Below are 23,632 nucleotides of genomic sequence, written 5' to 3'. Positions count from 1 at the left end.
CCCGTTTTATTGAGAAAAATAAAAAAATAAGTACCTACTTAAACGATGTTCGTTCTTACGTGGAGCATGTGGACCTTATCAGACTGGAAGTTATATTAACAGACCTTTGATAAGAAGAATAATGGTTAGCCATTCACCCAACCCATTAAGTTTATTGAACACACATTATCACAAAAAAACAAAATACATTGTTTGTAACCAGCTGTAGGGTCGAACTCGCGAACGACAGCTTAGGAACAAGTTACTAGGCCAACCGTGTAGTAAGAAAATATGCAATGCCTAATTGGTGAATAATTTAAGGATTCTCTGAAAGTCAAATTATCTATCAAATTCGATGCCCATGCATATGGAATGAAATATAAGGGCATAAAGGTAATGTGTGCTTAATTAAACACAGGTAAAATTATAAATCAGTGGCATTTCAACAAGACAGCGAAAGAAAACGGGCGATAAACAAACAATGGAGGTGTGCTTAATCCACTATAAATGTAAATCCAAACCACCGGTGCTGAGTCATCAGAGACGAGCTGCTGCAGTCTGCACTGTTGTTAGCGCTAATGCCGGGCGTTTAGGCACAGCAACGCAATCTGCGGGGCGGTAACCGGCTGTTGTAGACGCGAGATGCAATACCTTACCAGGGATGGCCAGTGCGTCGATCGCGAAGGTATTTTTGGTCGATCGCGGACATAATAATAATATTATACTATTTCTTGATCAAACGAGTCAAAACTACTCGATGTTCCAGCTCTTACAATCCGCTAGTTCTTATCTCTTCTCTTACATATTATCATTTATCAAGAAATACACTCATGCGAAGAACACAAGTGATGAGAACTTGGAAGACATACTACAGGAAAACATTAATTAAATAAATACATTGCACAACTATGCGTTTTTATTCGATTGTTTTTTAAAGACATGTTTGCTTCAGAAGAATTATTAACAGTTTTACCAATGGAGGGACGATCCAAAAGAGAAGATACCTATTATATGTAATGCATTTAAGTCGAATATTAATCGTACTCGATTTCCTATTCATAAACTAGCATCGGTAACGACTGATGAAGTTCCTGCTATGGTTGGGAATCATGTTGGGTTTATTACTTTATGTAAAAATGAGGCAACAGTACCCACTTTTATCAGTTATCATTGCATTATACACCAGCAGACATGGCTCCCACAAGGGGGGGTCTGACAGGGCTCTAGCCTGAGTGGAGCCCGTAGCGGGTCGACCAGTTAAGTAAGAAAAACACAAGTTACAAATTTGCTCGAATAGTAAAAAAGTCGCCTGCGGCGCTATTTGCCTAAAAGGATATTTAAATTTTAAAATACATGGCTGTGCAATGCAATTTGATGTGATATGATTATTGATGTAATTAAATGATAATTCATATTGTATAGAATTTATTTTAAGTATGTTTCCTGGCGAAGGGTTGCTTCTTGGCTACTAAAAAATTTCTAATATTCGATATACAGGTAAATTGTGTAATTATGTCTAAATTACAGTTAATGTGTACCTAGTAATTTTAGAAGTGAAAGACATAATAATATTACTTAAGTACCTATATTACTGTCGTTAATTCGATGTTTCTGTACCGTTATTTTTTATATGTATAAAATATCTGTTTTCAAAATACATATTTGAATTATAAAAAATGGGGTTTTATTATTCTCATATGATATAACAAGACATGACAAGTGATATCAGTCGATCGCCATAAATATCTTTTTCAACTAGTCGATCCTAGAAAACAAAAGTCTGGCCACCCCTGCTCTATACCTTGCACCACTGGTACACGAGTAGGTAGGTACACCACTGCTACTTAATAAAGTGTGGGCAGAATGCAAACTCTATTGGAGAGTGATTTAGACACAATAATTATTGTTGCATAAGAAAGTATAACAGCGTTTTTTACTAGTGGCGATGGAATCGTTCTCATTTTAAAGCACGTCAATCAAGGGAGGTTGTTCGTGGGACACTGTTGGAGCTACATTACAGCCGCCTAACGTTTCCGTGAAATAGTGAAAAATCTAGTGAAGAATTTATCGTAATTATCTTACCTACACAGTTTATAACACATTTTTATACAGATAGTACCTACATATCATTATCCAATGTCACTTCTTGCACGTTTTTCATTCAATATAAATCAATACCTAACAGACACTTTCTACAAGCGACCAAAGCGTAAGCGATAGTGCTCATAGAACGCGTCGAGCGGGCGAAGTCGGCGAATGCAGTGTTTATTCATAACCATAATCACACGTCTCTTCCCGCGCATTACCCTTCACCTATGTAATAAGCGCCCAAGCAGCACAAAATAATTATTTTTTACAGTGTCTCTCATAACAAAGCAATAAAAATATTATATTATTTCGGGGCTTGTCATTAATATTTACGACGACATTATTCAACCAGCGAAATATAGGACACGGAACAATGACTTCTCTGTAATTAAATAATTGCTTTTCGCCCGTCGATCGATGACGCCTCGAGCAGCGTAATTTTGGCACTCGCTGCGTCAATGGGCTTTATGCCTAATGCACAAGCTTATCATAGTGATAGGAGACCACAATAAATAATGTATGTTTTTTTTCAATGTTCGGGCTTCACTGCTACTAGAAAAAAACTGAGCTGACGAAATTGGTATTGATTATTCGATTAGGGTATATGTATTTTTAAAAACCGTTGAATATCTCTCTACTTTAAAAAGACAAAATTTTGTTATTTAATAAGTAGGTACGAGTAGGAAGTAGGTATATTGATCAATTAATAACTTACTTAAAACTATTCATGATGTGGGACTCACTATAAGAATACTCGAACAATAAATATGTTTTTCAATTCTCAGCAATAACTTTAACTGAATATTCAACCTAAAAGAAAATACGTGAGTAAATAGGTACCAACGTATTACGTTTATAAGCGTCCAATTAATGAAAATGTTGAACGTGCAATTTTTTTTAAACAGGCATTTACTGGAATTCTGTGTTTTAAGAAAGTGCAGAAAAAAACGTTAAATATATTCACAAAATTCAAAATTTGTAAAGAAACGTATCGAAATTATTATAAGCTAACCGTCCCTAAATAAATATTACACGAAACGTTTTTACGTAGGATCTTCATAAGAATGACTAAAAGTACCTATTTCAATTAATGAAATATTTGTTTTCATTTTCATTAATTTAAATATAATGAAAAAATGTTACACGTAATATATATACATAGAAAATAAATATTCTTATATTACTTATATATGTGTAGGAACTCGGTAGGTATGTAATAAGTACGCCGAATGAATAAAAAATTAAATTGTACCTAAGTTCGTATTACGGATTAGCGCTATGCATATAAAAGCAGAAGTTCAAATACACTGAGACTTAATAATTACCTCAATTTGCATTCAAAAGACTTTTCTTGGAAAACTTTTACAGGGATAAATGAAAATGAAAGAAATAAGACAAAGAAACTGGAGAAAAACAGGAAAATCTAATAAATGCGACGATAAGAAGATAATATGTGAAGTTACGAAATTGCGCCAAATTAATTTTCTTTGAAACGATTATATTATTAACATTCCTTGAAATAACATAAAAACGAAACCTTCCTGTGTAATATTATTACGTACAAAAATTTATATTATGCATTCTTTAAACTTCAAAGTGTATTATTAAATTTGGGTAAATTGACCCGGCTTCGCTTTAAGGCACACACAAAAATAGCCCTATTTTAAATACGTTTATAAATAATAAAAAATGCGTAAATTATCTACGATCTAAAGTCGAAACAGTTTGAAGGAAAACTATTGCATAGCAGCACGACAATTTATGGGTGAGTAGATACAGTTTTGCAACAGTTGGGTACTGGTCGGACGGGCATGACAAAATCACTAATGGCTAGTCGATCATTAATTTGAGCAGAACAAACTGAAAGCATAGAGAAATTAACGAAATTTACTGCTAAATCAGTACGAAGTTCGAACACATCGTCTCAGAGGGCTTGACATGTGGACATACTAGTGTTACATAACCCCTTTGTAACAAATGTTCAAAAAAACCCAAGTATTAGAGCTTGTCCAGATGACGCGTGTCTCGCCACAATACGCCGCGAGTGCATGTGGACGGCTCAATGAAGTCACCTGCACCTCGACCGCGCGCAAGAGATGACGCGTCGCTAGTATATGTGGACGGCTTAATGAGGTCTCATGTACCTGGAGTACGCGCGATTTTTGTAATAATTGTATGAACAAAATATGTGAAAGTAAGTACATATTAGACAATATATTCATATTGTTTTATTATTATTAATATTAAAAAAACAATATATAGTAGATAATAATTTTTATAATCATTAGGACCGGTTTGATCAGCTTCCATGGGATGTCAAATGATACAAAATACACAATCTCACAAATATACTTATAGGTACTAACAAAATAATGTTAAAGGCAAAATTATTTATAACAATATATAATTAAATACAATTGAAGCGAAGAAACCCGGGCTTGATGATTATTAAAATTATGTGAAATAGGCACTATGTAGGTAGGTATATATTGTGTCATATTTGACAGTTTGAATCCATAGTGAGTAGTGACAACACGTGGAAAGTATACGACATAAGTGTGGAAATAAGTTACATTGGCATAATGTAAACACCACATAATATTTATCGCAATTGTTACCTTTGAGAGATGTATGTACAGACTGATGTCGTGAAAGAAGTATTTGTACGTGAATTTATGTCAGACACCACGTAGGTGTAAACAGTCTGTGAAATTTAGTCAGACACAAAACATAAATATAACGATAGAAGTGTTCTAATATAAGCATATATTTACAAATATGTACTCCTCAACTTACGACTGAGATAATATGTTACGTTTATTTACTACACATTTGATTGGCCGTGAGAAATAATCCATAACAATGTATTTTTAGTCATGCATAGATATGCAAAAATTAATTGATAACAATGATTTCAGTCAAAAACCAGTTATCATAACAACAATGAATTATTTTACTAATTTTAACTTCGTCGCAGTACGTCAACTTTCCCAGCGAAACACGTGCTCAATCCAGTTTGGCATAGATTGGTAAAACTGGTTTATGAAAGAGTTTTGCTAAAACGGTGACGCAAATCAATGAGGTCATAAAATGATCGAACAAATTTACCTTTATATGCGCCATTTTGCAAGATTAACCGTGTTCAATAATACGCTAGTAGGTGAACTGGTAATATATTAAGCATACAGTGCATCTATTTGTCCAACATGCGGTATACAGAGATCACACGTTGATGGAATTTAGATGACTATTCAATGGACTGGACAAATAATCATGCCAGTCTATAATAGGCTTTATTATACCTACTCGGTTAGATATTATGCGGGCAAATAGATTGATAATGGACAAAATGATAATAGTGTTTTTAATACTTTACACTGAACACTAGTCCACTACGTACTTGTTACATAACTACAATCATGACCACCATAAGGGGGGCTGACAGGGCTCTAGCCTGGGAGGCAGGCGTGGCGGGTCGACCATATAAGTGAGATAAACACACATAATATATTAATTATTCTAATATTTAAAATAGTCGGCTGCGCGTTATTTCACTCTAAGAAAAGGCTATACCTCAGCTGGGGCATGGTCTATAAAACGTAAAAACATAAAACTATCGTGATTACGCGACGCGAAGATTGTGCAAACGACGCCTGCAGAACAAAACATAATCTGTCATAAAAATTCAACATGCGTCCATTTAATGTTCTGTTTATTGTTCTATTAGTAACAATAATAATATATTCATTGACATGTGTTCTTTTTCAAGTAAATGGGTAACATTTTTTAGTCATCTTTAGAATGAATACCCTCGTCGCCATCACGAAACAATTTGACGTGTTCACAGCTCGACTTTCGCTCTCCGATTGCCAGCGAGTCCAAAATGTCATCGCACCTATAGTTGAAAATTATTTGCCGTTTCACTGAAGTATGCTCTTAACATTAAATATGTGGTTGTATGGTGCAATTTTGTAATATTTTGTATAGGTACCTACTGGACAACTCCATAATTCAAGTGAATGTATTCAAAATTACAAAAAATCGCTGAAAATGCACTGAATACCCTTAATTTTACCTAAAACACGAAAACGCTACTGTAGGGCGTAGCGATATGTAGAGGAGCCCGCTAAACATCCTAACCTGTGGACCTACTTCAAGATGTGGGGGCCATCCCTACAATACACATGCATGTTAGGCATAGACGCAGACAATACAAGTAGGGGCATTCATAATATTAGTTATAATGATAAAAACATTTTTTTATTTTATTTTTTTAATATAAGTAGTTCATTGACAGTTGCACCGTGTTCATTTATTTACTACACCCGCAAAACCGTTAACCCTTTGGAAAATATAATTATTCCAAATACCAAGCCCACGAAGCCTCCTTGACTAGGCACCTTAATGTTTGAAAACCATAGTGACCTCGAAGATTTTTTTTTAAAACCGGGAACAAGAAATAATCCGAGAGAGCCAAAACAAAATTTTAGGGTGAGTAATTTGGCTTCTGAAATAGCGCATTTCCATGCGGATCGCTGCCTACGCTGCTGGTGTTTGTTATATGCGGATACAAAAATATGTAATTACGATTAGATCCGCCTTTGCAAGTGGGCAGCGCGGTGCGCTGCTGTCAATCACTGAGGTCTACCGTACGTTGTTGGTGACTTTCTGCCTACAAACCTTGATGCTGAAAAAGTATCACGGAGGAAGCAAACACTACGTCAACTGACGCGGGATGCGGAGTTGAAAGACCTAGCAGCGATAGTGGGATACCACCACCAAGGACAAGCACTTTGTAATTTCCTAATGACGATTGGAGATAACCGCTTTGACTCCTGACCACTGCACTCCACACTGTTGTCGCTTTATGAGCTTGGACTTGTCAGTGTCACCCGACCAACAAATCCATGTTTCCAACTATATGATACAAACCACATCCTCTGGGAATGTCCAAAAATGTGTATGGAATTGGGCCATCCGCTTACGTATCCTTAGTGCTTCGTGATACGCTCGAGTAAGACCGAGTGTGGTGGGGGGCGGGTTGGTATGGAGGGGTTTATGTTTGTGATGCTGTAACTAATCTCAGCCTGCGCCTTTGTAAGGGCACGTACTGACAGTAGATTCCACGACTGCATATACCTACTCAAGTTTTGACTAAGAATGTCGTTAACTTAATGAATTTTAATGATGTACCTACGCCACCGGTGAATGAAAATGTTAAAATAAACTATTAACATAACACAACGCACGCCCTCTGTCTGTATTGAAAGGTAGCTAAGTGCAGTTACTTTTAAGTTCTGAAGATGGGTCAACACAAATAATTCAAATATTTATAATTACCTAATAAAAAAGCGGTTTAAAACCATTGCATTTGAAAGTTAACTACATATTCACAAAGAATCCCCATCGGTATTCCAAAAGCTTGTAAAGGTAAAGGAATGTGAATAAGTTAAAGTAATTTAGTTGGTTCACTATCTATCACTAATTCAGAAATATTTTTAGAGTTGTAGTGTACAGAGTTCACTGAATATAAATATTATAAATAGGTACACATGCTGCGCATTCTACGGGAAATCATTTCTGTCGATATTGAAAGGAAATAGCAGATGCCATTAACGGGTAAGTTAATACAAACCTACAACACCAGACGGCCGATTAGCCTTAGAGTAAAATGACTGAGGTAGGCAATGAATACAAATGAAATGTTTACATATGATAACGTGATAGTCACTGTTCATTTCCCAAGTGGCTAAGAAACTATATTTTCATCTACAATAAAATGCGGTAGATTTGAAAAAATCTACGTCGCCCGAAAGCGTCGAATCAATCTTCATTTGCGAGCGACACCGCCAAAAATAAATGTCCGTCGAGCAAATCAACAAAAATCTTTCCCCGGAGAATAATTAGGAAATACATTTCACCCCGCGCACAACCTACTGGCGCGCTGGAAAAGCTGCGAAAACTCCGTAAATCTGCGTGATTTCGCTTCATATGCCCCCGAGTTAATGTGATTTCCGACATCATGGCGGATATTATTTTGATTAACTCATGTCACATGTACCTACGTTCTTAGCTACCAGCCAATGGCAACACACGTCTTGTTTATATTATGTTATCTGACAATGCCAACAGAATGTATTGTTTACTGTACAGGAAATGGTGTGTCAACTGACGATATTAATAATAAACCTACATATTATTGTGTGTTGTAATCAGGAAAGCAATTTCCGCAAAGCTTTTTCGGGGAATGCTTCATTCAGATATGAGCTTACGAAATTACTTTAGTTTACTCAATTAATACCATTCTATTTTTACAACGTTTCTATTAGGTCGTATTCTTATTTGTCCGGTGGTTGTTTATTCGGTACAAATCTTGCAATCGATTTTTAAATAACTTCCCGACTAGCTAGACATTTGAAACTTTTAGAATATATCAGAACACGATGCAAAAATGCATTTTTTTAAGTAGAATTGAATTAATTTTCAGTTAATTCTGTTTTGGTTATTATTATTATTGGTTGCTAGGGTCTGGGGTCCTAGCAACTAAATTATTAATATATACGTGTGTTACTATGGAAATCAATATGAATGTCAAAATGACATTACAGTATTATTTCTATCAAGTACAAATTTTTTTGATCGTTTTAGCTAGTCAAGTCAAGTTTATATGATACAACAGAAAATTTAAAAACGTTGTATATAAAAAGTTCTTTTTTATCTTTTTTATTATTTATATATTGAGTCAGATTGACGACTGTGCCTGCGGTCACCTTATCAATATTTAGCGGTTTTCAGGAATCCGCGTAAAAATGCATTGCGTAGGTAGGTACATAATATATAAAATCAATGTAATAGCACAAGAACTTGGATGTACAACGATTATAGTATGAATCAACAATTTACTTGAAATGTATGTCGATGCAAGTGGCGGCCACTGCCCACTAGCTGAGTTCATTGATCCAGTGTTGCCATGTCTACTGAAATTTCAGTACATCTACTGAAATTTTGGTCAGGAAAAGAAGAAATTATGATATTTGTGATGAATAAAAGTCACTTTTTATATGAATTTTTAAAAGACAAACACAATAGTTGAATTTCATACATTTTTGTCAGTCTACTGATATTTTGAAGAAAAAATCAAAAATCTACTGAATTTTCAAAATTTTAGTTGTTGATCATACGTTAGGGACAACTGGGAAAAAAGGACGTGTGCGAAAATGGATGCTCTATTGAACTTGCGTAACACCGCCAAAAACAAAGACGTTCAGTTCACCGGCGATATTGGGTTCATCCAATTCTCACTTCTAGACAGAAATGTGGTCAGTTTGCACCAATTTTTGAAGACCTCAAATTGCACCCAGACAAATTCTTCCGTTACTTCTGGATGAGTATGAAGCTCATTTAATGAATTGGTTTCAATGCTATACGATCACTCGAACGCAATAACACAAAAATGGGAAAACATCACACGTAAGCTTCAACTCTCGCAGGTAGACTGAGAGTCTGCAACTGCAAGTCTAGTGTGTGCAAGCGCTCGTCTACTAGAAGTGTCATAGAATAATATACTATACAGACCTACAAACTTATCTGAAGAATGAGATGGGAGAGCCACTATCGAAAACTACCCAATCACGACTTGTAACTGGCAAAATCTAACATTCGAATGACGTTTTTCAATATGGCGTCCTATGGTAGTTCGTAGTTTCATTTTTGGCCATTCTCCAGATAAGTTTGTAGGTCTGTACACCCATTTATTAGAAAATGTCGATTTGTAAGCTACGGAATTATAAACTTATTTAAATTTTGGCGGCATATTGACTTCTACTAACTTACTACCAAATACCTACCTATTGAAGTAGGCACCTCGTTCTTTGGTTAGGTTAATAGACGCTAGACTGCCAAAGAAATTGTAGGCAGTTTGACGGGTTTATTATTTCATACTGGTACGTACTTGATTAGACACAGCAATATGTCAAGCTATAACAAGAAGTCACGAAGTTAGTTGCATAAGTAGGTATTCAATTCTTTTAGAAATATCGTGGAATAGCAATCAATTATACGGATGTTGCATCCGGCACGACGCATCGGGTGCATTTACAATATTAATTATGTTATTGCAGGTGACACATGCTCCGGGTGCATAGTATCTACGAACACTCACAGATAATATTGTGTTATATTATCAAATATGACGTTATTATGCTATAATGAGTTATGACTTTATAGGTATATATTTAATATATTAGTTATATTTTTATATAGGTACCTACTTAACCAGACCTTTATGGCACATCGATATCCGACTCCAATAGGTTTCCCTCGCCGTAACGACAAAATTTATATTATTAATATTATGCATGAATTGAAGAACTAATGTGGGTAAAGATTAAGTAATTTAAAAATCCTCACCTGTCAATTTTGTCATGAGACGATGGATGCTGAAGGATCGTCAACTGTGATTCCATTTCTACGACACATTGCGTGCCCAATTCGATCTCTGAAAAAAACAATAAAAACGTCAATAAAATATTATGTCACTTACATTATATTTTCATATAAATTATAAAATATCAATAAGAATGTGAATGAACACAAAAATAATTAATGTGATTTGGAATTTATACTTTTTATGAATAAAGCTGCCCACCAATAAAGCTGTCTTGTGGTTGCGTTTCCCCTATTTGCCCCACGCGAGCAACAGGCGCCGACTTGCTTCTATTTTACATTTCCGACGATATAAGGGTCGGCAGGTGAGCGGGGGGTCGAACGCTGCGTTCGACGGTTCATGTTTGTGGAGACGCTAACTCAAATTAAGAATAAATACTGTAGTTCTAACTGTCTAGTCACCAAAATAATCTTGTTCCTATTTGAAAGGGCACTGTACCTGTGTAAGTATACTCTTGACACCATTGTGTATTTATAGTACTTAAATGAGACGTTATTTTACCAAACTAAGGAATCCTATTTAAAATTTTGTTTTGTCTTCCATGTCTGCAATATTCATAATGTTGTTGAATTCAAGAGTATCTTATAGTATAATATTCCCAAATCAATATGGTTAGCCTGAGCACAGTATATGTATGTAATTTGAAGGTATTACTAATAGTTGACATTATACCTACAATATATCAATTTTTTTTTTTTTTTTTTTGTGATTTTACCGAGGCTTTGACTGCGACTCGCTGTCATATCGCCTCTTCTCTTCTAGAAGGGGATCCGTCGATCAGGTCCTCACTCCTATTCTGTTAAATAACTTTACAATTTTGCCTAGCTCTTCCGTCTTACCCACCGCCAGGACACCCTTCAATTCGTCGACATTCTCATAGATATCTGCAATTCGCAGCTGTACTCTGTGAATTTCATATTTGGGGCATTGCAGTGCTATATGTACAATGTCCTCTAAAACATGACATTCATCGCAGAGCTGCGATTCGCTTCTTCCCATGAGGACATCAAATCTTTTGCCCATGGTGTGCCCTGTTCTTAGCCTCAGAATTAACTTAAGCTCATTCCTCGTCAAAGAAGACTCTACAAACCAGGGCACCTCTCGTGGTGATGGTAGAATTGACTTACTCCATTTCCCCTTTTCTAATGATGCCCTATGGTGAAAATCTATCCACATACTATGGCACATTTTTTTTATAGCCTCATTCCAGTCCAGGTTTTCTGGTATCCACTGATGTGGTACCCCTGAATGGCCGGCTTCCTTTGCCAGATCATCTGCCCTTTCATTTCCCTCAATGACCATGTGCGATGGGATCCATTGAAGGCATAGATCTCCTCCTCTATTTTTCTTGGCGTCGATCTGGTCAAGGATGTGGTATGCTATGGTTTTACTGTTATGTGAGCGAGTTGCTGCGGCAAGATGTTGTAAAGCGCTTTTGGAGTCTGTTAAAATGACAGCGGATTGCGCCGAGAAATCATCGCTTAAAGTGTATTTAATTGCTTCGTTTATCGCGATGAGTTCCGCCGTCATTATTGGTATCGCTGGGTTTAGCTTCCAGCTCTTGTTTATACCTACTTCTGGTATCACAAGAGCTGCTCCTGCTCTATTCTGATCTTTGGATCCATCTGTATAAAGGTGGCTCCATCCTGCGTACCTCTCTGTCAGCATTTTTTCGACACGCTCTCTTGCTTTATCGGATACTATGCTCCGTTTTGGTTTGTCTATTCCTTTGACCTCTAGTTGGATAACAGAGCTGAGGTCGTAGGTACCAACTGGCCTCCTCAGCGAATACATACCTAGGCATTTTGTATTTAATACCTCCCAACTTTCTGTGGCTTTAAGGATTCCTACCAGTAGTGGGAGCTTTCTTTTCTCATAGTATGTATTGCTTTCAACGAGCTCGTATAGGAGTTTCACCTTTGCCAATATGGGGTTATCTATTATAGATTTCCACTTCATCCATGTCTTGGTAGCCAGTGCCCATCTCCTGACATTCAGTGGAGGTACGCTGAGTTCCGCTTGTAGCACGTGAATGGGCGTTGTCCTGATAAATCCTCCACATATTCTTAATGCTTTGGACTGGATGCGATCTAGCCTCACCGAATTAGTTTCTGCAGCGGAGTGGTAAAACATGCTCCCGTAATCTAATCGGCTTCTAATGAGTGCCGTGTATAACCTTCTCATATGAATGGGGTGTACGCCCCACCCACCTCCCGCCAGTACTTTGAGTATGTTCAGAGGTTGTGTCAGGCTATTCGCGCAATGACTAATATGATGCTTCCACGTTAGTCTATAGTCCAGGTTCATACCTAAAAATTTATAAGTGTCTACTCTTTCTATTATAGTGCCGTCGATTTTTAAGTTAAGCTGGTTTTGTCTCTTGCCTCTGGCAAAAAGTACCACCTTAGTTTTGCTGGGAGCTACTTTGAGGCCTCGCGTTTCCAATAATAATTTTATTTCGTCAAGACTCTTCTGCATTAACCTTTGACATTCATCTACTCTTTTTCCCGAACAAAAAAGTGCAAAATCATCTGCATATTGTACAATGTTGACCCTTGTTATTAACTTTAATATGTCAGTTGTAAGAATGTTGAATAGTAATGGGGATAGGGGGTCTCCTTGCGGAAGGCCTCTAGAGCATACCGTACTCTTCTTTTCATTATTAATGCACATGGTGATTTTTCTTTCATTTAAATACTGCTTAAGATATTTAGTGATCTTCCCACCGATTCCCCATTCATTCAACACCCTTGACACTTCTTTCACATGCACATTATTATACGCATCCTGGATGTCCAGGAATGTTGTCAGAGTTACTTCGTTTTTGACCTGTGCTGCATTGATGTCTAGTACTAGGTTGCCTATGTTCTCCAGAGTCGACTTTTGCCTTCTGAATCCCGTAGTATTGTGATGAAATAGTTGTTTTTTCTCTGCAAACCATTCGATTCTTCTTGCAATCATCTGGTTGAACGTTTTGCACATGCATGATATGAGTGCAATTGGTCTGACTGACGACACTAGGGTAGGGTCTCGCCCTGGTTTTAAGATTGGGATAATCATCGTTTCCTTCCATTGCCTAGGGACTTTTCCGGTTTCCATGATTAAGTTGAATATCTCCACTAGTTTATTTTTTCCGGTCTCTGGCAGCTGAGCGATCATGGAATATGAAACTTCGTCCATGCCGGGGGCAGTGTCTTTATTTTTGGTTACTGATCTTAGTTCCGCCACTGTAAGAATTTCATTCATTGTATCATTAGGATTATATGTTTCCTGTTCTGCAATTTCTTCCTTCGTTTCGTCACTTTTACTTGCTAGTTGTTCAAGGAGGAGTGACGCCATGCTTTCATCCAGTTGATTTTTGAATTTGTTTCCCGATTTGCCCTTCATCCAACTCATTTTTCTCCACATTTCTGAGTAGGAAGTCTCCGAGTTGACGGAGTCACAAAATGCTTTCCAACTTTCTCTTTTGGCTTTTAGGATTACTTTTCGAGTTGTGGCTTGCTTTTTCTTTAGTTCTAGGTAGTTTTCTGTTGAACTGATTTTTTTGAAGCGAGTATAGGCAAGCCTTCTCTCAGCGATTGCCTTTGATACTTCGGAGTTCCACCATGGTTTTGGTCTAAAGTTTGGGTGACTGCATACTTTGAGTCTCGGAATGCTTGAATTTGCCCCATTATTCAATATTGCCTCCAATTTATCATACTCTACTTGTACATCTCTGGTAGGTTCTGTAAGTCTGTCTATGTCATTTGAGATGATTTCTCGATATTGTTCCCAGTTTGCTTTAGGGTAATTTCTTCTTGGGATCATTTCTGTTTGGCATTGATTTTCCACAAACTCGATGATAATGGGTAAATGGTCACTGCCCATAGTATCGGAGTCTATTTTCCAATCGGTTTCCAGTACCAGCTCATTGGAGATAAATGTTATATCCGGTGCCGCTCCTCTCTGATTTGGAGGGGCGACCCTGGTACTTTGTCCATTGTTAATCGCTACTAAGTCAGAGTCAAGACATACGTCAGCGACATCCTCTCCTCTTGCGTCTCGAAGTATATGATCCCACATTGGGTGGTGTGCATTGAAATCCCCACCCATAATTGATCCCTCTCCCATTTGATCGAAGAGCCTGCTCCATGCGTTTTTCCGAATGGTAACATTGGGTTTACAATATATTGCTGTCACTGATTTTAGTTTTTGTGTCCCTCTGATTTCGACTTGACATGCCTCCAGTTCAGTTGGAAGGCCTTGTAGGGTCTTTTCTTTAGACGCCAGTGTTTTATGCACCAGTATCGCTATTCCTCCGTAACCATCCCCTCTGTCTTTTCTATACATCGTGTAATCATTGAATTTCAGATAGTCTAATTCAGACCTCAGCCAAGTCTCTGAGATTAATGCTATTGAAATTTTTTGTCTTATTAAGTAGAGTTCTATATCATCCTTCTTTTGCTTCATACTTCTGGCATTCCATTGTAAAATCCTAATTTGTTTTTTACTATCCATTTTGCTGCAGAACCTCCCCTAGAATTTCCCCTAAGTTTCCTTCTTTGAAGTGTTTGCATACCCAGTCCACTGCTTTAATTATTAGTTGTTTAATGATCTGCTGCCAATCTCCCCCTTTCAGCAAGACTTTCATAATTTCTCCCATCGCGTTAACCTCTGTCTTCCCTTTTGAATTTTTCTTATTTTTTGTAGGCTTTACGCTACTACCTGTAGCTATTATTGTTGAGCCTGAAGCTTCTACCACCGCTTCTTCTTTCTTTTTGATTTCCTTAGTTTTTTGAATTGTTTCGCTTTCATCTCTTCCTACGATTTTTTTTTGTTTTAATATGTCAGCATAGCTATTATTTAACATATTTTTTTTTGCTTCCTTGAAAGGTATGTTCATTTTTTTCATTGCTTCTTTGCAATTCTTTTCCTCTTGCCACTTTGGGCATTTTTGGCTATTTGCCGCGTGGTTGCCTTTGCAATTGATGCACGTAATTTCCTCATTTTTTTCGCAGGTTTTGTGGTTTTCACCACACTTAGGGCACGTTTCTACTGTACGTCCGCAATTGTTCGCGATATGCCCATATCGCCAGCATTTGTAGCATTGCATAACCCTGAATACATACGGTTCTACAGCAAAAGAGACTCCATATATGTAAATTGTTCTCGGCAATATTTTCTCCCCAAATTTAATACTGACTGACGAGGTCTTTGTCAGCTCTCCTGTATCACCTTTTCTTGTCAACCTCTTAAGGTTGATTACTTTTGCATCACTTTTGATTTCCATTTGCAGTTCTTGGAGGTCCATATCAATATCGACTTTTCTTATTACTCCATAAGAGCAGGAGTCATTCTCTTTGGTCACAAAACCGAGATCTTTGAGTTCTCCAGCTTGTTTCACTTTATCTGCTTCTTTTTCGTCTTCTACTTGGATGTACGTCTTTAAATTTTTATTGTAAATTTTCTGTACTTTTACTCCTGCCTTATGCAGCATCTGCGCTATTTTCAGCTTTAATGGAATTTTACTTCCCGTCGCTATCATGACGATGTTTTGGTTTCCCTTTGGAGTGACCCCAGAGTCTCTTCTGGGTTTTTTTCCAGAGGTCACCGTCTGCCATTCTTCTTCTTTTTCTCCAACCACTTCCTCTTCATCATCGTTTCTTTTCTTCTTCGTTTTTTTCGTTTCATTCACTTCCATTGTGGTGTTTTCCATTTTATTGTTTTTGCCGTTCACGCGGTCTTGGAATTCGCGCAACAGTGTGAACAAAAAACAGTGTGGACAACCCCTCGCTTCACAGCGTTTGACGCACTCCCCGCACAAAGTGCACTATCCGTGCAACAATAAATATTTTTCACTTTTTCTCAAGCACTGGCACTGATTGTCAAAATCACATGGGACCACACATGTTGAGTTTATTGTCAAATTCATTTACAAACAATATTATTTTTGTTGTATCACGTATTTATAAACGTTCGCGAGTAACCAGGCGAATGCGACACGAATACGCAAGCGAAGTTGTACAACCTCACTCCACCGCTGTTGGCTTCCGACTGAATATATCAATTGACCCGTTTTGCTTACACGGTATCTAATTATTAGTCTTTGACATAAATCTACATAGCGATAGAAAATTTGTAGATACCTACGTATTAAATGTGTTCATCATCAAATAAGGTCAAAACTAGTCTGACAAGACTAGTTAAATATTGGTGTTCACACAAAAGGCTTCGCCGCTACAAAACATAGACAGCTAAGTATAGGGTTATTCTATGGAAACTTTCAAAACAAGTTCCCATTTTAATATTATACACTTGCTATCCAGTGCTCGGATATCAAATGGATTTAAATCAGGATGGATCAGCAATAAGTATTGCGAATTGTAACAATTTTGTTAATTTTGCAAAATTAGAGATTTTTATAATACAGTATATACCTATATTTTTTTTTTATATTGACAGCTATTTCAAAACAATAAAGTATATTGGAGTGTTACCACGAAAGTAAAAGTAAAATCAATTTTCATGTTCGCTCCTAATCCGAGCATGTCACTATTTACGAGGAATGATTATTGTTAGCCATTCGCTCAACACATTGGGCTATTGTACCGGATCAGACACATTAAAAATTCAATATGTGCTTTTGACTACCCGCGAATATTTGTATAACGCCGGGTCCGCACTGGCACATGTCGCCGTAAGTATGATAATTATCGTAAAATTTCTTAAGGAATTATGATAGGTATCGTAAAATTTAACGAGGTTGCCGGCGACATGTTGCCAGTGTGGACCCGGCATAAAGATTGCCACCTACCAACTATGCTATACTAACGCCAGGTCAATTAATAATGAGTATTATAAAGAAAACCTTAATTATAATTACAAATGTAAATTGATTAAATCATTATTAAGTATGTAGTTACCTAATATAATGTGAGTAATGAATGAGTTTACTATTATTAGTTCAGTCACAAACCATAATAATATTATTCTTGTTACTTAAGGTGACGCATCAGTGAAACGCCAAATAATTTTCAATTGTACGCGCGACGAAATTTTGGACTCGCTGCTATTCACTGAGAGAATGTTGACCCGGGAACACGTCACTTTGCTGCGTGATAGCGACGGGTCAATTAATTCTAAAATCGTGTAAAGATGACTAAAAACGTTACCCATTTACTTTAAAAAGAAAACATGTCAATGAATATATTATTATTGTTACTAGTAGAACAATAAACTGAACATAAAATGGACGTATGTTGGATTTATATGACAATTAATATTTCGTTTGACAGGCGTCATTTTCACCCGCCACCCGCAATCCGCGCATCGCCTAGCGACGATCTTTTTAGACCGTGCCTCAACTAATGCATGGCCTTAACCATGATAATTGACAATTGATGATATTGATAATGGTGAATCCCATCGGTCAGCAACTGAGTTTTCTATTGATAGACTTTTAGATAACGTCCTCCCCCAAGTAACCGTAATCAATTATTTCTAGCTATAATTACCTAGCTAGTTCATACTAAACTAGCACATGTTGATACGAATAAATGACACCATTGCATGGTACTATTATGTCAGCTTTGTGGGAGACTTTTTGCATTATACTAGGCAGGGAACCTATAACTGCAAGTAGGTAACTAATTCAACGAATAAAAAGATAGCATTTAAAGCGTCATACGCCATGGCCATAAGATTAAAGGGTAGTCCATGATTATTGATTAAACCTACTTAATAAATAATAACCACTCGTGTATTGTATTCTTACTTGGTACTTTATTTTTAATCTATTTATGTTTGACTAAGAATGTATGATAATTCTTTTTTAGACGACAACGAACAACGACTCTTGGCTTTCATGCTTATATTTTAGTCAATCTACTTTGTTGTACTATTATAGTACTATATAATCATAGGTAAGTAAGATGTACTTTTCCAGTTACACCTTTCTTAAGTTTTTTCGTTTCTTGAGATCGTGAGATTTTCGAATTGCCTTAAAAAATATTTTCCGTCCAGACTTATTTTAAATTTTTTTTCCGCCGGAAACCAAATTCGAGAGCTCTTACTTCGAAATCTCTGTGTGAGTAAGTATTCTTGGTAAAAAAAAATCTCAAATTCTCGATATTCTCATTGATGATTTTTCGAGATATGAGAATCTCGAATTTTCTGAAAAAATCTCGAGAAATGTCAAACAAAACCAGTGTTGTGATGGCTAGTAGGTATACTTTTGTCTTCTATTTTTAAATTCAAGTAATTTGTTTTTGTTATGGAAATAAAGTTAAAAAAAGGATTGTCCTGAAATCTGGACGGATTTTATAAGAATGCTTTAAATCTTTAAATCAAGAAAATAACTACAAAAATCAATTATAAACGTAGATTTAGAATGGCTTCATTATTTGGAATGCATATTAGGTACATATATACTTATAATTTATATAATATTGATTAAGACAATTTTTACTATAAATATTAACAAGTCGATCCAAATTAGCAGATAACCATCCTATGCTGCGTATTCACACCACACATTGTGATCCCGGGTTCAATGACAAACAAAAATATCACATGATGCAAAAAAAGAGATTCAACTGATTTATACACATTTAGACAGCTTGAAATATGTTTTATTTTTGGTTACGGTATATAGACTCACAAAATATTTACCCAAAAATGTGCATGAAATAATGAGCTGTGGGTCACATAATTATTTCTGAGTTCCCTGGTCACATATTATGCACCGTCAAAATGAGGCATGTCGGACAGAATACAGAATCAATCCTAGGAGGATACATGGGCCTTTACAGAAAGTTAGCCAACTCCTCGATCTATTAGGTCGACACTCTGGGTCAAAACATACATTCAAAGACAACATGTGAATTTGCCTGACTGATTGAACTCGGGACCTACGACATTATAAGCTGACACGTTACCGCTCGGTCATCCTTGAAGAGTGAATTACTACATGATAAGAGTGGGTAGGTACTTAATTCTCTGGTAAACCAGCTAAATGTATTTTTTAATACAATGCTTACTTATGCCTTATACCTACTTCGGCTGCTGCATAACCTGTCCGTTCATGGTCGTGTTTTATAGTAGGTACCAAAATTTCACTTTAAAAAACAAGTTTTAAATCTTTAAATTTTTAAACAATAATATAATGTGGCTCTATTTTTGCACCTCCAGTGATTTTGCTCCCTTGGAATTTCGCCTCAGTCTTATTCGCTGCCCACCACAATCGTGTGAAATATTATGAACTTTGTTGTTATCTTTCGAGGGTTGGTCTATATCAGGCATGTCTAACGCGTGAGATGGATTTTACGACACCATTATACCTACCCATTATTTTCATATTCCGTATGAAAGCCGGCGTGACCTCGTATCACTTGATGCGTATCATCAGCTCACTCATGACCTGCCACAGGAGTGAGAGAACCAAAAGATGTCAATCTCTGTGCTTTTTCAGCTGAGGCGTAGTTCCTCTTACAATCGTGCAGTAAGTAGGTTCTTTTCACATTAAGATAATAGTTGACAATGAGTGCAATGAGTGCCTAAAAGAGGACTGAAACTCATCATATTTTACGACAAATGGGAAATTGAGTATCATTTTGTGATAGTGAAAAATAAGTGTTGTTGAATTATTGTCCTCAGCCAAATGATAATGGGAGAGTGATAGATACCTAGATCACTTCAAGCTTTGATACTAGATAGTAGATACATCCTACTTGAATTTGGACATGTCTGCTCTATATACCTGCGTGCTGAGCTGAATATATCGAGGATGGCGTGTACCTATTGTAAACAAAATCGTTGTAGGCCCATTCTCAAGAGTTAATAATATTTACGACAAAATTACTAATGACCGACTCGCTGATGGAAAATGCAAAAAAAAGAGTCATACCAGTCCCTAAAGTTAATTAAATGGACATAAAGTCTCATCTAGGTAGGTATATTTGATAAACCACTACGCTGACATTTATTGATATATAAATTCACCAAAAAAATTGCATTGCTGCTTTTAGAAGTAGGTATATTAGTAATAAACCTATGTAAGTAGATACACAGCATTCGTTGCGTTGGGATTGCTTAATTTGTATTCAATCTGAAATCGATTATCAGAAAAATAATTGATTAGATACGTGGTGAGCGAATTATAAGTAATAAAATACTATCAATCGACAAACAAAGGTAATGTTCGCATTGATTGAAGTTTAAACTGCTTAAATTAATACGTAAATAGTGTTAATTTATTATGTTCTATTGGTTTCATAAAAATTCAATCAATTCTGTTATGATAGTTACATCAAATATTTAGATGTGCATAACTAGTATGTTTCACAATACACTCAAATAATAACAATTCGGAAACCAAAATCACTTTGCGAAGTGGTGTCATTAAAAATCGCATTGTGTCAAATAATACGTATTTCCGTATATACCCCATGGTAGACAAAACGGTTGTTTTTTTTATAAAAATAAACGCACATACTAAAACTATTCTAGAGATAATTTATTATAATAATGTAAGGTCATAGAATACGTATTTATTATTTATATCAACTCACCTCGCCTGTTGAAGGGTCGAACACGGACAGCAACTTTAATTTTATCCGTAGACATTTTGATTTCACTCTTTTCACTTAACGGTTAAATAAACAATACACTGCATTAAACACACAAACAATCATATAAATTGCACATTTTCACCCAATATCAAATATAACGACATACATTATTTTGCGTTAACACACCAACGATAGCAAAGTGACACTGACCGCCATATTGCTTTTTCACTTACAACTTATGTTGCCAGTGGCGATTGCCGATGAAGTGAGAATTGCCAAAAATACGCATATTTTTTTGAATCGGGTATAGTTGTAGATAAGGAATACGTAATATCGTACTTGTCTAGTCAGAATACCTAGCTGTAAAAAGTCATAAAAAATCTATACCTACCCCAATTTTATTGAGTTTGAACGGCTTTGTTTTTAAAAACATTCTTATTGAAAAGTATTATGTTTCATTCAGAAAAATTTTTCAGCAATCACTAGCACCCAGTACCTATAATGAAAGGAGTTTTACCTACCTACTTCGTCCGAAGTCCCTTGAGATGTTGATCGTATTTTTTGCCTTGTGTTCTTCTGTGCTGGCCTTTTTTTACCCCCTTTTCTTCTTGATTACTTATCTCTCTGGTTGCTCATCTTGTTTTACCGGCTGGCAGGACTGACGCTTCTATCGTAGCGTACTTTGTCTTTGGTTCTTCAATTGGATATGTCTCAAGGAAACCAGGTAGGTGTTCTCTGGACTTCAGAGTCAACAAGAATAATAAGAGTTTTAATGGTAGGTAAAACTCCTTTCATTATTCGCTATTGTCTCTGAAGTCCCTTGAGATATCTGTTTGTTATCACCTGGTAAAGCAAGATAGATCCTGCAAGATAAGGTGGATGAACCTAACATGAGAATTAGGTATAACATCTCCTTGCTTTTAGGCTCAGTGCACCGGGCTGAACAGAGAGGTCAACATATTTTGTTCCCCCGCTGTAGAAGTTTGTGTGTCTATTGGTCCCTGGTAAAATGTTTTAAAAGTAGCTTCTTGGCGCCAATTACCTCTCTGCAGGATGACATCTATGGGGGTAGTTCTCTAACCAATTTAGAGAGGCGACTGCTGATCGAGTACTGCCTGGTGATTCCTGTACCCCTGCATCAGCGAGTACTGACTTCACCCAATTTCCGATGACTGCTCTAGTCGCAGGTTTTGGGGGGCCTCTTGACGAGATAAATAATGCCGGAATATTACCACCCTCTTCTCTTCTCTCATTGGAAACACAGATAAGTTTTCGTAGCCAAAATACTGGATCGATGTTTTGGCAACTGGAAGCGCTTAATTTCCATCCAGATTGGCGGTGCCTTGATGTGTCTGTCTTGGAACCAAACACTGGCCATAGAATTATATGGTCGCCATTATCGACTAGGCCATTATCCGCTACACTGAGTAGGGTAAGGTCATGAACCCGTCGTCCCGATGCGAGTAATAATAATATAGCTGTTCTGCGTGAAACTTCGTATAGGTTGTATACTAGTGGTGTTGTTTTCTTGAGGTAGTCCACGATTATTCTTGGATCCCAAATCGGTGGTTTTGTAGGTCTAGTCTTGCGGGTGGATATGGCTTTTAACATATGATGCACTACTATGTTACTGCTGATGTCTTTACTGATCATAGGTTTGCAAAAGGTAGCTATGGCTGACTTATGTACAAGAATAGTGTTATATGAAAGACCTTCCTTATTGTATTAGTGACCCAGGTATCTAGCCACTTCAATCGGCTCGGGGGTATTATAGCTTATCGTGTTGTCTATGCACCATGTCTTCCATTTGTCCCATGCAGGTCTATAAGTCTTTAATGTGGATGGTCGCCAGCCGGAAGTCAGAAGTGATCTGTCCTCTACCGACCAGCTAGAAACTAACTCTGCCCACCCAAAATTATCCATAACTGGAGTGATAGGTCCCGGACTTGTGGAGGCGGATGGTTTGTCACCGTATCCACTAGAAATGACTCCAAGTGAGGGATTGGGTAGGGGGGTTCCAGTGATCTCTGCTGTAGGTCTGCGCTCCAAAAACACTTCCTCCACCATGGGGCCACTAGTAAATATTTTCCCCTTGCCATGTTCAGGTGTGCCAATACTTGTGTAATTAGATTCGGTGGCGGAAATATCTAGGCTAGTTTGAAGTCCCACTGTCGACTGAAGGCATCGTTCGGATTTCATGAGACATACGTTGTGACAACATGGGCTGTGTTGGACGCGAACAGGTCTACGTCTGGGAACAGGTCTACGTCCATCTTTGAAATAGGGGAGCTGTAGCCGCCATAACTAGGTGCCATTCTGGGATAATTTTATTGCGTGAGAGATGGTCTGCCACGCAGTTGTATTTTCCTGGAAGGTATTGTGCAGTCAATGATATACTGGCCTGGTTGGCGATTTCCAGGATCTGTCGGCAAAGACTTAGTAGGGTTGCGGACTTTGTGCCCCCTTCGATGTTGATGTAGGCCACCACTGTTTTGTTGTCGGTTTGTAGGAGTAATTCTGATCCCCTGAGCGTTTGCTCCCGGAGGTGTATGGCTGAGAGTACTGCATACAG

At 37.1% G+C, this 23,632-nt stretch overlaps 1 protein-coding gene across 2 annotated transcripts in view; it reads right to left on the bottom strand.

Annotated features, from left to right (window-relative positions):
* The window catches only part of Khc-73 (Kinesin heavy chain 73), a 313,669-nt gene extending 292,376 nt beyond the window's left edge, over positions 1-21,293 (bottom strand). For both annotated transcript variants that reach the window (XM_085947188.1, XM_085947189.1), the window contains exons 1-2: positions 21,061-21,293; positions 10,477-10,564 (exon numbers count right to left, since the gene is read on the bottom strand). In XM_085947188.1, coding sequence (XP_085803314.1) covers positions 10,477-10,564; positions 21,061-21,115 — 143 coding nt within the window. In that variant the 5' untranslated portion in view covers positions 21,116-21,293. The remainder of the gene's footprint in view (positions 1-10,476; positions 10,565-21,060) is intronic.
* Between the last annotated feature and the right edge of the window lie 2,339 nt (positions 21,294-23,632).

This window comes from Rhyacophila brunnea, unplaced genomic scaffold, assembly GCF_057557595.1.
Source record: "Rhyacophila brunnea isolate RB1 unplaced genomic scaffold, BYU_Rbru_1.0 scaffold_2, whole genome shotgun sequence".
NCBI lineage: Eukaryota > Metazoa > Arthropoda > Insecta > Trichoptera > Rhyacophilidae > Rhyacophila > Rhyacophila brunnea.
Note: the sequence above shows the minus strand (reverse complement) of the source record. Positions and strands in the feature narration are given on the sequence as shown.